We start from the raw sequence: 13285 nt of genomic DNA on the forward strand, positions 1-13285 counted from the left end.
CTTTTCAAAAACGAAAATGAATTAAAAAATTTATTAATATGGTGATGTTTTAATCAAGGCTTTTGTTAATGGACACACCTATGCATACGTTAAAGAAGCATTTAATGGTCCCTCCTATATTGGGAGGTAAAACAAAACTAAAAAAAAAGAAAAAAAGAATAAAAATAGACTTTTAATATTGAAAGTGTACGTGTGGTTTGACTGTCCATAAAAAAATCACTCAATTGTAGTGTTTGCCATCCTTATCGTTAACTAGACTCTTTAATCAATAGTTTGGTTTTGGAGAATAATCTTAATGGATTGGAAAAAAGATGTAAAATCAGTGATGATTGTACGTGAAGACTACTCTTTTTAGAATTCCTACGTGAATGCACGCGTAGTTCTTGTCCCTATTCATGCAGTTGTAGTTGGACCAAAGAAATAACGTTTTGTAGTTATTTTGAAGAAGATTCAACTAGAAACGGCAGAAGATGATGAATGATCATTTTGTGAACTGCCTAGTCTTCTTAGCATTCAATTTCTTCTTCTAATATAATATAATATATATATATATATATATATATATATATATATAAATATAAATTTTGAAAGTCCCTTCTCTCTCTTGAATATATCATTCTTGTTCTTCTTCTTTTTTTTTGGTCCTATATGGTATTTATTTATGGGGAGAAATTATATAAAGTAGCATCTTATTTATAAAACCTCATGGTCCGTATCTATACTTCTCATATACTAGTGAAATTTTGTAACAATTAAGTATAAATACTTTGATAACCCAAAAATTTCCTATCGCACCAATAGCTTTGTAGCTTAATTGGTCAGTATCTTTTAGTGTTTTCAATTAAGACATTCAATGTTTAAATTTCCTCTTTCCCAACTATATATCGATGTATAAAAAAACAAAAATTCCTATCATTGTTTGAGAAAAGTGCAAACTATATGTGTCTTATATCTCCAAAAAGTTCAATATTATTACTTATATAGCTCAAATCTACCTTGTATATGCCTGCTATGTGACTCACAACACAAATTCAAGGACGGATAAGAACTTAATCTTTGGATACTAAAATATGAACAATATATCTTTTAAATTTTAAGAATAAAAACAATAATAAGATTCAAGGCCAATTCTTAGGCTAGGCCATTACCTAAGAGCCCTAATCAAGCCCAAAATTTTAGGTTAATAAATAGTTTTACTAAAAATATAATAAAAAAAATAACAGCATAGATGAGTTCTGGCTTCTCTCCCCCACCCTAAGAAGGCCTTAAATTTATTGGCCAATAAAAACTCAACCCAATTAAAATCTAAAATATTTCAAAAAAAAAAAAAAATTGTTATGCATCCACGATAATTAGTTTCTTATAATAACTTGAGGATCAATTGTTGTAAACAAGTCTCCCACACTGTAAATTGTCAATAATGTTAGTCTCTCTCTGATCAATTCCTAAATCAAAATTGAAATTCGGATTTATGATTTCCTTCACCATGTATCACCTTATCCATCGTAAATTAAAACTTTTTTATAATAATAATAATAATAAAGCTTCATCCTTTTCTATTAAAATTTATGCTCGACTATGACATTTAACTCTAGATATGAAATTAATATTGACTTGTTTAGTATTAATTCATTGAATTATGCATTTGTTTAGGCATGTTAAGGTTGTTGAAGTGATTCCAATCTTAAGTGAAATTCAACTAGTAACTTTAATAGAATATATTCTATTATTCTATGCTTTGAACTTTATTTTATTTTTGTCATATACTCATATTATCTCAAAATAAATCAACAGAACGATATAGTTATAACTTGCAATGGGAAACCCTTGTGGAAAAAATCCAAAAGGTAGTTTGAAACTTACCACCAAATTCTACAATATAATTCCATATATGAACACAATCATAATAACAAAAATATCATAATTATCGAATTTCATATTTAGACAAAAATAAAAATAAAAGTGAGAAGAAATTATATTATGTTAAACTTTCTTGTGCATTGCATTGATTACATGACTAGTCCATATATATGTGTGTGTGTGCGAGCGCGCGCGTGCGTGTGTACGTGTATGTATAAACACATAAGGGAGAGAGAAATGTGTTCTGACAAAAAGGCACACCAAAAACTCTACTTAAAAGTAATGGTAATATATATAAAACTAGTTAAAGGCTTTTGACTTTAATTTGGTTGGTCTCACCATAATATTATGCATAGTTGTCAAAATCTCGATTTATATCCTACAATTATACGATTTTACGATCCCCCCTACTTAAAACGATTCAAATCTTTCAAGGATTTTAGCGATTGTTCAGGATCGTACGATTCTGACGATTCCAAACAAACCTGGTTTCTTGCAATTTTCTTTAACTTTTTTTTTTTTAGAGTTTAAAACTATGACGTCCGCTCTTAATGATAGTTCTTTATCATCAGACCAAGACACCAATCAGTTTTTGGTGTAGGCGGGGATTGAATCCTAAATCTCTTATACAACTATTAGAGACTTTACCAGTTGAGCTAATTGGAACTCACCAATTTTCTTTAACTTGATAGAAAACTCAGTTTGACCCAAATGAAAAATAACATCCTAATGGACCAAGTTTTGCTATTCTAATATAGAGAGATAGAGTGTTAGTTGAATCAAACGAAAAATAACATCCCAATATAGTGTCACATTTTGAGATTTTTACCCTCTTTAAATGATACTTACAAATGGATGTAATTAATGAAGTACAATAATTACATCAAATGAATGCAAATTTTTTGTTTCTTATAAATGTATAATTTATGTGATTATTTAACAATTAACATACCAATTTGTTTTTTTTTCTCAAATAATGTAAGATCTTACGATTCACAATTTGATCCTACGATTGAGGATCCCATCTCTCTCTCATGATCTTACATAAGATTCCGATTTTGACAACCATGATATTATGTTACATAAACTTTTGAAGTCTCTCAATTTTACACGTTATTATTTTGATATATTTTTTAATTATTTAAATTTTATTTTATATTTGAACCCTTAACCATCCATTAAAATCTTGGTAAATTATATTTTCTTTAGAACATGAAAATATATAACTTCATATACAAACATATACAATCATAATAAATGCCTAATATGGCAAAATATATAGTTCCATATACAATAGAAATGATACAAATACAATAAAAATAAAAATCTATTATTAATAATTACCAATTTTCTATAATTTTCAAATTTCATACAAAAAAAAAAAGAGAAAAAATCATATGATGTTAAGCTATATGGTAAATAACCAAATTAATTTAAGAAATGTGTCAAGTATTTATATCTGCCACTCCAAAAGAGGAAAATTATTTAAACCTCTTAAAAATCCAAAGACATTTCAATTACAATAAAGTCAGAATGTGTGTTATATGGGGTTTCCAAATAAGGAAGCTGTATCAGTATTTATTATATTGCTTACCCCAGATACTCTGTTCATACTAATAATTATTGAGAGGTGCTACGTCCACAACATTTTTACAACATTTTTACAACAAATCATAGGTGGTTAGTTGTTATTGGTTCAAATTTGAACCTAACACTAAGATTACTTTTTTGCCCCAACAATAACAACCAGTAACATCCTGCCACTTAGGATTTGTTGTAAAAATACTGTAAAAATGTTGTGGACATATCATTTCTCTATTAGTATTAATGAAGAATCTGGAACTCTGTATATTAAACTTAATAAAACTCTCACATTTTTTTAAGATACTTGGAGTCTTGGACAGTAAATTTTACCACTTTCTTCTATAGAATAAAATATTTTTTTGGAAAATTGAAACTAGAAGTGTGAATTTAAGAAAATAAATTAATTAGTGGACCGCAAGATTTGAAACTTGTGAACTCGAAGGTCCAATGGTGGAAACATAATATATATTTTTTTTCTATATTCTTCAAATGCTAATTTTTCTTACTACTATTTGTTTTCAAAATTTGCAGTAAGTGCAGTGGTAATTTCTGCCATCAACAACACGTTTGAAGCTGATTGGGGTTTCTCCAATGTTATCATCACTATTCAACCGAACCATTTCTGCTCAGTTTGATTTTTGGACTTTTTTAATTTATTTTATTCTGTTTGTAGAAGACGGGCCAACTCTTTGGCCCACTTTGTTGCAATCTGGGTCACCTCTTGCCGAAGGCCCACCTTCTTCTGTCATTCTCTTCTTGTTATAGATGGGCTTGTCCCTTTGAGGTTTTCTGGTTTTTTTTTTTTTTTTTTTTTATAACTTTTTTTATAATATGATGAGATATTTTAGAATCACACAATTTTGCACGATCATTCTATGTAGTAAATTGTGGTTAGTTACATGTCACTTTTCTATAGACTCATTATTTTTTCTACATCATTCACAATCAACCACATAAAGAAATTGTAAGAGAAGGTGTGTGAAAATGTGCAATCTTAAATTTATTGTAATATAATTTCATACTTTTACTTAGGGAAAAAAGAAGAAGAAAGCCTCCCATAATTTTAAGCATTATAAAACCAATTTGGAAAGCAAATCACATAGGAAAAATACCTGTATGTTTGGGCCAATCTTTATGTGACATGTTTTTTACTTCATTGTTCTTACTTCCAGTGAAAAATTGAAACTTGTGCACATTAGTTAGTACTTGGTAGTGACTGGCTCTCTCAAAAATAAAAATAAAAAGATAGTAGTGACAGGAAAATAAATTAACTTATTTACTTATTTCTCAGAAGTGTGAATTTAAGAAAATAAATTAATAAATGATTAGGGATGTCAAACCGATAATAAATAGAATTTTGAGGGAAATTATGTCATTGGCCACGATTTACGGAATAAACAAGTGGAACTTTCATTTTTATAAAACATTAAAACACAAAAAATAACAATATTCTATAATATATATTAGATTCATTGGAATTGCTCCAACTTATCTTTTGAAAATAGTAATATGATGTACACAACATTTTTTAGGAGGTGGTATATTGTTATTGATTTTTAGTTTTTTATAAAAAAAAAAATTTTTACATATGCCCACCATTGACACCATTTATTTTTTTAACATTCACAGTTTATCGCTTTCATTGTTATGAGAAAAAAAATGTGTACCTACGCTAATTGTTAAAAAATCAGCGTCTTCACACTCTTGCACCCATTCCAGAAATGGGCCACTTGAAATCTGTTAGATAAATTGTGTGAACATCGAGGTGCTCTGATGGAATCCGATGTATTACTGTTGGTATGATCGAACCCAAATACCAAGGTACTAAGATGTATATAAATGTAAGAGACAGAGCCTTCAAAGGTTGCCAATTAGTGTTTGGCCATTTCTTCTTAAGCTTTGTTGTAAGACGCCCATTAATGTAGGTACGTTAAAAGTGTTAATTGGTTGACAAGAAAGAATTTTGCGGTAGATTTGTCTTTGAAGAATAGGTTAAATTATACTAAAACCAAATACAAGATACAAACGGTACAAACCACAACACAAACACTCAGCAGAATGACGGCAGAACATAACCAACACAGACAAAAACAAAACATAGCACAAAATCCTAAAGACACAGAACAAACTACTGTTCCTTTGACATAAAAAAGAAATATTCCACCAATGTTACTGAGGGAATTAAGAACCTTTTTTTTTTTTTTTTTTTTTTTTTCGGGTAGCAAACTCTATGATTTTAACGCAAAATGGCCTATCTGATAAGATTTTGCATTTAAACACTACTGCATTTCTTGAAAAGAAAGATGGTAACAGAAGCAACCTTGACTAGCTTAAACGAAGAATTAGGTAATTATAGAATACTTCATGAGACTCACTATTTATAGCGAGACTAAGTAAATTTATAGTGAGACTCACTATTTATGTGAGATAAAAAGTATGCATTTATTGTACTCTCAAAATATTATAAAAGCTCCCATGTAGGTTATTAACGTTTATACTAAAATAAAATTACAAGTGTCATTATATGGACACAATACACGTAGAGAGGCTTATGTAAGGAGGTTGAGGCGTGTGAAGTCATTAGTGCCCTCCAACAAATGGCTCCCCTTAAAGCACTTGGACTTGATAGTATGCCACCACTCTTTTATTAACATTTTTGGAGCACGGTAAATCATGATGTCACTTTATCCATATTGTCTTGGTTGAATTCAGGTACCATACCATCTCTCCTAAATCATACTTTTATTACTCTTGTGCTGAGAATAAACTCTCCTGAATATGCACATCAATTTCGCCCCATCAGCATTTGTAACGTACTTTACAAAATATACTCCAAAGTCCTTGCAAATAGACTAAAAAAAGTACTTCCATCCATTATCAAAGAATACCAATCAGCCTTCACTATGGAAAGATTAATTTTGGATAACATTTTGGTGGCTTTTGAAACCTTACATAGTGTGAAGAAGTATAAAGGGGGATCTTATGGGTATATGACACTAAAACTAGATATGAGTAAGGCTTATGACCGGGTGGAGTGGTATTATTTAGAGGGGAAAATGACGAAGATGAGTTTTAGGGAGAGGTGGATAAATTTTGTGATGGGTTGTGTGAAAACAGTTTCATATTTTGTTTTGGTGAATGGAGAACCATGTGGGATTATTTTTCCTACAAGGAGGATAAGGCAAGGAGACCCACTTTCCCCTTTTCTATTCCTTCTTTGTACGGAAGGGTTGAATGATTTGATTAAAAAGGCTAAATTACAAGGCAATATCCATGGCTACTCCCTTTGTAGGAGAGATCCTAAACTAACGCATCAGCTCTTTGCAGATGATAGTCTTATTTTTTGCAGGGCTACAATGGAGGAGTGTGACAAGGTGATGGACTTGCTAAACAAGTATGAGGAAGCCTCGGGGCAAAAAGTAAATAAAAGTAAGACCTCTTTATTCTTTAGCAACTTTGTACCGGAAGAGGTCAAGCACAAAATAAAGGTGAAATTGGGAGTGCTAGAAATCATGCACTATGAGAAATACCTTGGGCTGCCTTCTCTAGTTGGTAAAGGAAAAAAAAATAGAGTTTTAATTATATAAAGGAGAAGGTTTGGAGGAAACTTTAAGGGTGGGAAGCAAAATTACTCTCCCAAGCCGGAAGGGAAGTGCTTTTAAAGGTAGTTATTCAAGCTATCCCTACTTACACTATGGGATGCTTTAAATTGCCGGTAAGTTTGTGCAATGAGATTGAGTCCCTTATTAAGAAGTTTTGGTGGGGACAACGGGGTGACCGTAGAAAAATACATTGGGTTAAATGGGAGGATATGAAAAAATCTAAAACCATTGGTGGTATGGATTTTCGTGATCTTGCCATGTTCAATGACTCTCTTTTAGCAAAGCAAGCTTGGCAACTCCTACATAATAAGACCTCACTCTTCTATAAGGCATTTAAAGCTCGCTTCTTCCCAAATTCTTCAATAATGGAGGCTGCCAGGTTTCTATGCTTGGAAGATTATCCTTAGGGGGAGAGACATTATTCAAAGGGGGGCAATTTGGAGGATTGGAAGTGGGGAAAAAAATTAATATATGGCAGCAACGTTGGCTGCCAAGAAAACACCCTCCAAGGCAGCCAACTTGTCCATTAGAGAGTTTTGAAAATCATATGGTGGATTCACTCATAGACACAAACACAAGAAAATGGAATGAGAAGCTGATTGATGGTTTATTTATCGAAGAGGATGCTTAGTTGATCAAGAAGATTCCTCTTAGCCAAGTTGCAACTGAGGACACCTTGTATTGGCCATACTCTACATCAGGTAACTACACATGCAAGTCTGGTTATATGTTCCTCAAACAAGAGTCAGAGATGGAAGCAAGCCCACAAGTCCCACCAATTCGTGATAAACAGGTATGGAAGGGGATATGGCAGCTGCAAGTTGCACCAAAAATTAAAAACTTTCTTTGGCGAGCTTGTTGTAATGCTCTTCCTACAAAACAGGTGTTGATGAAGAGGAAAATTACAGCTGACCCAATCAATGAGAGGTGTCTTTCTACTGTGGAGGAGACTGAGCATGCTCTTTGGTCATGTCCGGAGTTGGAAATGGTTTGGGGTGATTGTGAAGAATGGTGTTTCAGGTTTGAGGCTGAGTTTATAAATGTTAAAGAGCTGCTGTCATGGCTGATTGCAGAAGGAAAGTCACTAGAGTTGTTTGCATATACGGCTTGGATGGTGTGGAATCAAAGAAATAAAGCTTGTGTGAATCAACAAGCTATTCCGCTTCATCAAATGGTTGAACAAGCGAAGCAAACGCTGGCACAATTTAGAGCTAATCTGCAGATTACTGAAGTGCAGGTTACGAATAGCAGCAATAAAGGTTTGAGATGGAGAAGTCCGCAAGATGGTTTGGTGAAAATAAACTTTGATGGCGATGTTTTTAGTGAATCTAATATGTCCGGAATTGGAGTGGTAATCCGGGATAATAATGGAGTTGTGTTGGCTTCTTGTTCAGGAAAAATCCATCAAGCATATAAGCCTGAGGAGATTGAGGTGCTGGCTGCCCTGAAGGCCGTGTCCTTTGTGCTTAAGTTCGGTTTCCGAAGTGCTATTCTTGAGGGGGATTCTCCTGGACTGATTAAAGCTCTGAAGTCAGCGGAGTGTAGCCTATCTCCAACAGGTTTGCTAATAGAAGATGTGAAAAGGGTTGCTAATAGTTATGTAAGATTGTCGTATTCTCATGTTAAGAGAAACGGCAATAGGGTAGTTCATAGTCTGGTGAAAAATGCATTACGCATGCCAGATTTTCAAGTATGGATAGAAGATATCCCATCGCATATTGTTTTGATTTTATAATTGGATGTAGTTGATTCAATTTAATAAAACCAAGTTAGATTTATTCTCAAAAAAAAAAAAAAAAACTACTTAAAAGGCTTGGAAAAAAAATATTTAGCTTATGAAAATGTGTACTTCCTCTTCTTACATAATAGTAAGTTCGACCAAATAAATTCATGGTAAGATTCAATTTTCATGTGAGATGAAAAGTATACATTCATTTTATTCCCAGAATTCTTTAATTTTCCAAGAAATTAAAGCTCCAATGTAAATTATGAATGTTAGTACTAAAATAAAAATACAAGTGTCATCATTCACGGGGACACAACATGTGGAGAAAGGCCTAACTACTTTAAAGGCTCGAAATCATCATGATTAACATGTGGCATTATTCTACGAAGGATGCAGGTAGCGAATCAAAATTCAAACAAAGAAGTCAGCACCTAATTTGAATAGGAAGATAGGACGACTGACAAGTTTCCTAATAGATTAAGGATGAATTATCCATGACACAAGTAAATGTATTTTATATCAAATAATACTATGTCAATAATATTAAAATCTAATAAGTGTGAGACATGTTAACAAAAAAAAAAATAAAAACTAACTCACTCATGTTAGTGGATAATTATTTTTTGCACACATGTCTCTTGTTTATTAGATTTTGATATAAATAATGTAGTATCATTTGACACAATATTTTTTCTTAAAAGTAGATAATCATCAAAACCTGAAGTATAAATAGAAACTCTCATTGACCACCGAGAGAGGTGGCCTAGTAGTCTTAGTGTGAACGCAGGAGCACCAGGTCCCACATTCGATTCCCAATAGGCGAACTGTGGGACTTCTACTTGCAACTAGCCCTAGCTTCTAACTCTCTCGTGAGGTTATGGCTCAATCCTACATGCTCTAGTGGGGGCTGACTCTATAATCATGCCCAAGGAGGTGAGTCACAATGGTTGCTCCGGTCCCCTTTTTCAAAAAAAAAAAAAAAAAAAAAAAAAGAAAAGAAAAGAAAGAAAGAGAGACTCTCATTGCAAGCAAAAGACACAAGCACTCACATCTATGCTCATTACTCTTGTTATTCTTAGAATAGGATACTTTAATATCTGATTGGTGTGTTAATGCAAGTTATTTTATTTTAATTATTGTAGTTTAAATGCATCGATGGTAGTCGTTTTATTATAATTTTTGCCTCACAATGTAACATCTTTAGTTGAATTTGCTTTCTTTAATTTTGTCTTTTTACTGCACTTTGCATCAACATACTTAATTTAGTAAAGCCCGCTTCATTGAGGCAATTACCGACCTATAATCCTTTGTAAACGAAGTTAAATCGTAATATTAGAGTGAATTGAGACTAAACAAACTCGTTTGTTTGCTAAATCTTAAACTAACCATGAGCTAACTTAAGGTTATAAAACTTACACAGTTACACTACAAAGTTAGGATTACCTGCAGTCTAAGTAAGATTAGGATTAGCTTTCTTGCACTCAAAGCAAAATGAATTACAATGAACATATATAACAAGTTTGAAAGCTTGCTAAAAAAAGAACTTGTCAGTTCAATCTCTCTTAAAGAGAGAATCCACAATTTTAGACTCTGCTGGGGGGGGGGGGGGGGGGATTTGCCTACTTCAGCTACGGTTCAATAATCTTTTCTCCCATGAACCCATCTTTCATGATGCCATATTATGGGGAAAGAAAGGTTCAATCTATCAGTAATTCCATGCCAATATTGCTGACAATGAAAATGTACTATGGGCCATGGCATCGTTGAAAGAATATTGAAACCAGTCATTCGTACGGCTAGCACATGAGATTATGCACACAACATAGGGAAATTTCATACTCCATTCATATGATAGAACAACATTATTAGAAAGAGAAATTCCCAAAATATGTAAAGATTGATAATAATCACCAAAAAAAAAAGTCTCGTTAACAAGTTTCAAAGTGCATTGGGGTTAATGTTGAGTTTTATTATTGTATTTGACCAACTTTTTTAGGGAACTGAGCCACTTTTAATTAAAGAAATATTTGTTTATTAGTTTTTGTTACTTTCCAATGTAATGTGACTCATTAAATTCTTTGTTAATGAGTGCACTTTGCGAGATTGCCAAGGGCCAATGCTTGAATTGAAATGTGATATTCTGTATATTGTTAGATTCATAAAATAAATCTTAACTATAAAATGAATTCATTTCAAATAAAATGGAGAATACATGGAGAAAGAGAGAGAGAGGGAGGCTGCCAAAAGATGACATAACCCGATGGAGTCCATATTGATGAGGACAAAACATTGATCAATGATTTAACCGTGACCGGTTTTGTTTGTCGTGGAACATGCACATGAAATCAATTTTTTCAATTTACCTGGCCAAACAATGCCCAAAGTTGAATATGAATTGGTCCACTTTAATACATCAAGAGTCCCCCAAGAGAGTTGATTTGGAAAGAGCATGGGACATTGCTTGTGTTCAGTAGGGCTCAGAGTTTTGGGTTGGCCTTGTTTCTCTCTCATTTTCATTAGCATCAGAATCATAGGCATGGGCTCAGACATGTTTCCCCAGCCCCTTTAAGCAATAATAGACTCTCTCTCTCCCTCTCTCACATGTTTTGCTCTTCTATATATACTTGGCTAAGATTTCTGCCTATTTTACTCACAAAGTATTAGGAAGTTTATATTTTAGCTATATAAATAATGAAATCTTCTTCTTATATAATTTTCTTGTGTGTCCTTACCACCATTTTGTACCTGTTCCCTCTGACTGTCAGCACCTCCTCTTCCACCATTTTACTCCAAGAAAGGCAGGCCTTGAGGAAACTGAGCATGTTTATGACTCATGACAAGCACAAATACCACAAAATCAAGGCAAGTTATATATTCCCTTTTGATGTTTAGTGTTTCAAATGGTTTGTTAAAAGAAGCATGATGAAATTATTTGATGTAGATATGGTTCTAATTGTTTTCACAAACATGATCATTTCTAATTCAAAAGGAAATAATTCATTTTATAAAAAAGATTTTATTTACAGGATCTAATAGTATATAGAATGTCGCATCATTTAAAATTTAAAATAATAACACTTAATACAATTTTAGAAAAATTCAACATTGACAAAGTTAAAAATACCATTCAATTCAGCATAATGGAGGATGATTTAGTACTAGTGGTTTTGAAACTATGAAAAGGAGAACCAAAATTCTGTTTAGATTCATTGGAATGGAAACATTGGAAGATAATGTTTCCAATTTTTATATTTAATTGAAATGAATTGAATGAAATATATGAAAAGCATCAATTTTTTAATTGACAAATTTATTGTCGGATTTCAACCTTTCTAGCATATAGATTTGAATTATTCGTGTCATATGTTTCAAAGTCATAACACATGATTTATTGAAACAATTTATTTTATTTTATTTTATTTTTTTATGGACATGACTTGGATCGAATGCTCCAATGTATTGGACCTAAACATTGCCCTTTTCTTATTGCTCAAAAGAACCATGTATTAACAAGCAAATTATACTAAAAAATTGCTACTTAGATCCCTTGATTTTAAATTCTTACATCAAATGTAATCTTCAGCTTTTCATTCCACTACTCTTCCTTAATTTGTTTACATTTGAATCATAGTACAAAAAACATTAATGGTCTTTGAAATGCAGAATGTTGAAGAGATGAAAGGATCTACCATCCAAGAAGGTTCCATGGCAAAGAAAAGTACAAGCAGCGGGTACAATTTAGATGAGCTTGTCTACCAAGTAGATTACCATGGGGTGACAACACATCCAACTCCAACTCCTAGACACCCTAAACCTTAAGACTGCTTATTCTCTTTTATGAGGAAGTTGTGTATTATGTTTGAATAGATTAAAAAAGTAAAGACAAAGTATTTACTATCGATGTTTTTTCCCCCACCTTGAAATAGGATATTGTTTTGTGCACTTTTATCTTTGCAGGTTTGTAAATTAAAGTCAGTGTTATGAATTTAAAATGACATCTTACATGTAATTTCTTATCTACATATTAATATCAATAGGTTTGAATCCTTCCATGAAATTTATCAATGGAAAAAATTGTACTTTTGAGACTTTATTCAATACCAATAAAACTATGGGACTGATATTCAAATCCTTTTTCTTCAAAAGTTCACACACTTCTATGAACCATTATGATATTTGAATATAGATTTAGATCTTGAAAATCCCAAATTCAAAAAACCTACAAGTTTTATGAAACAGCTGTATTATTAATCCAAAATAGGAAAATCAATATTGAAAATTCTCAAATGACAACTTTGAATATAATCTCACTTAAAAATTTTCTCATCCAAATATTGCACAAGTGTCATTGCAAAAATATAACATTTTCTCCAAAACAGACAAACTTTATATTTCATTTTCTTTAAGTTCAATGAAATTAAACAATGTAACGTTGTCATTTTTCTCAAGTGTCAGAATTAGTGCAGCCATAAGTCAATGAATTTTGTGTCCAGTAGCTTACAAAAACAACTTT

General features: G+C 32.1%; 1 protein-coding gene and 1 long non-coding RNA gene across 2 annotated transcripts; both read left to right on the forward strand.

Annotated features, from left to right (window-relative positions):
• The first annotated feature begins 6800 nt into the window (after nt 1–6800).
• LOC142643927 (uncharacterized) lies at nt 6801–8781 on the forward strand. Its single transcript, XM_075818636.1, has 3 exons — nt 6801–6996; nt 7748–7839; nt 7930–8781. Exons 1-3 carry the CDS (start codon nt 6801–6803, stop codon nt 8779–8781), a joined length of 1140 nt encoding a protein of 379 aa, XP_075674751.1.
• A 2426-nt stretch (nt 8782–11207) lies between these two features.
• Nucleotides 11208–12819, forward strand: LOC142605345 (uncharacterized). The gene is made up of 2 exons (XR_012839015.1): nt 11208–11634; nt 12436–12819. It is a non-coding gene; the product is annotated as an uncharacterized LOC142605345 (long non-coding RNA).
• Nucleotides 12820–13285: the final 466 nt, after the last annotated feature.

Source organism: Castanea sativa, chromosome 7, assembly GCF_040712315.1.
Source record: "Castanea sativa cultivar Marrone di Chiusa Pesio chromosome 7, ASM4071231v1".
Taxonomy (NCBI): domain Eukaryota; kingdom Viridiplantae; phylum Streptophyta; class Magnoliopsida; order Fagales; family Fagaceae; genus Castanea; species Castanea sativa.

What these genes read in the sequence shown, in the direction of transcription:
- LOC142643927 (XM_075818636.1), top strand. Translation starts at nt 6,801, where the DNA reads ATGGAGGAGTGTGACAAGGTGATGGACTTGCTAAACAAGTATGAGGAA. An exon ending in TGGGCTGCCTTCTCTAGTTG is followed by an intron (nt 6,997 to 7,747) that starts GTAAAGGAAAAA and finishes ACTCTACATCAG; the next exon opens with GTAACTACACATGCAAGTCT. An exon ending in CACCAATTCGTGATAAACAG is followed by an intron (nt 7,840 to 7,929) that starts GTATGGAAGGGG and finishes CCTACAAAACAG; the next exon opens with GTGTTGATGAAGAGGAAAAT.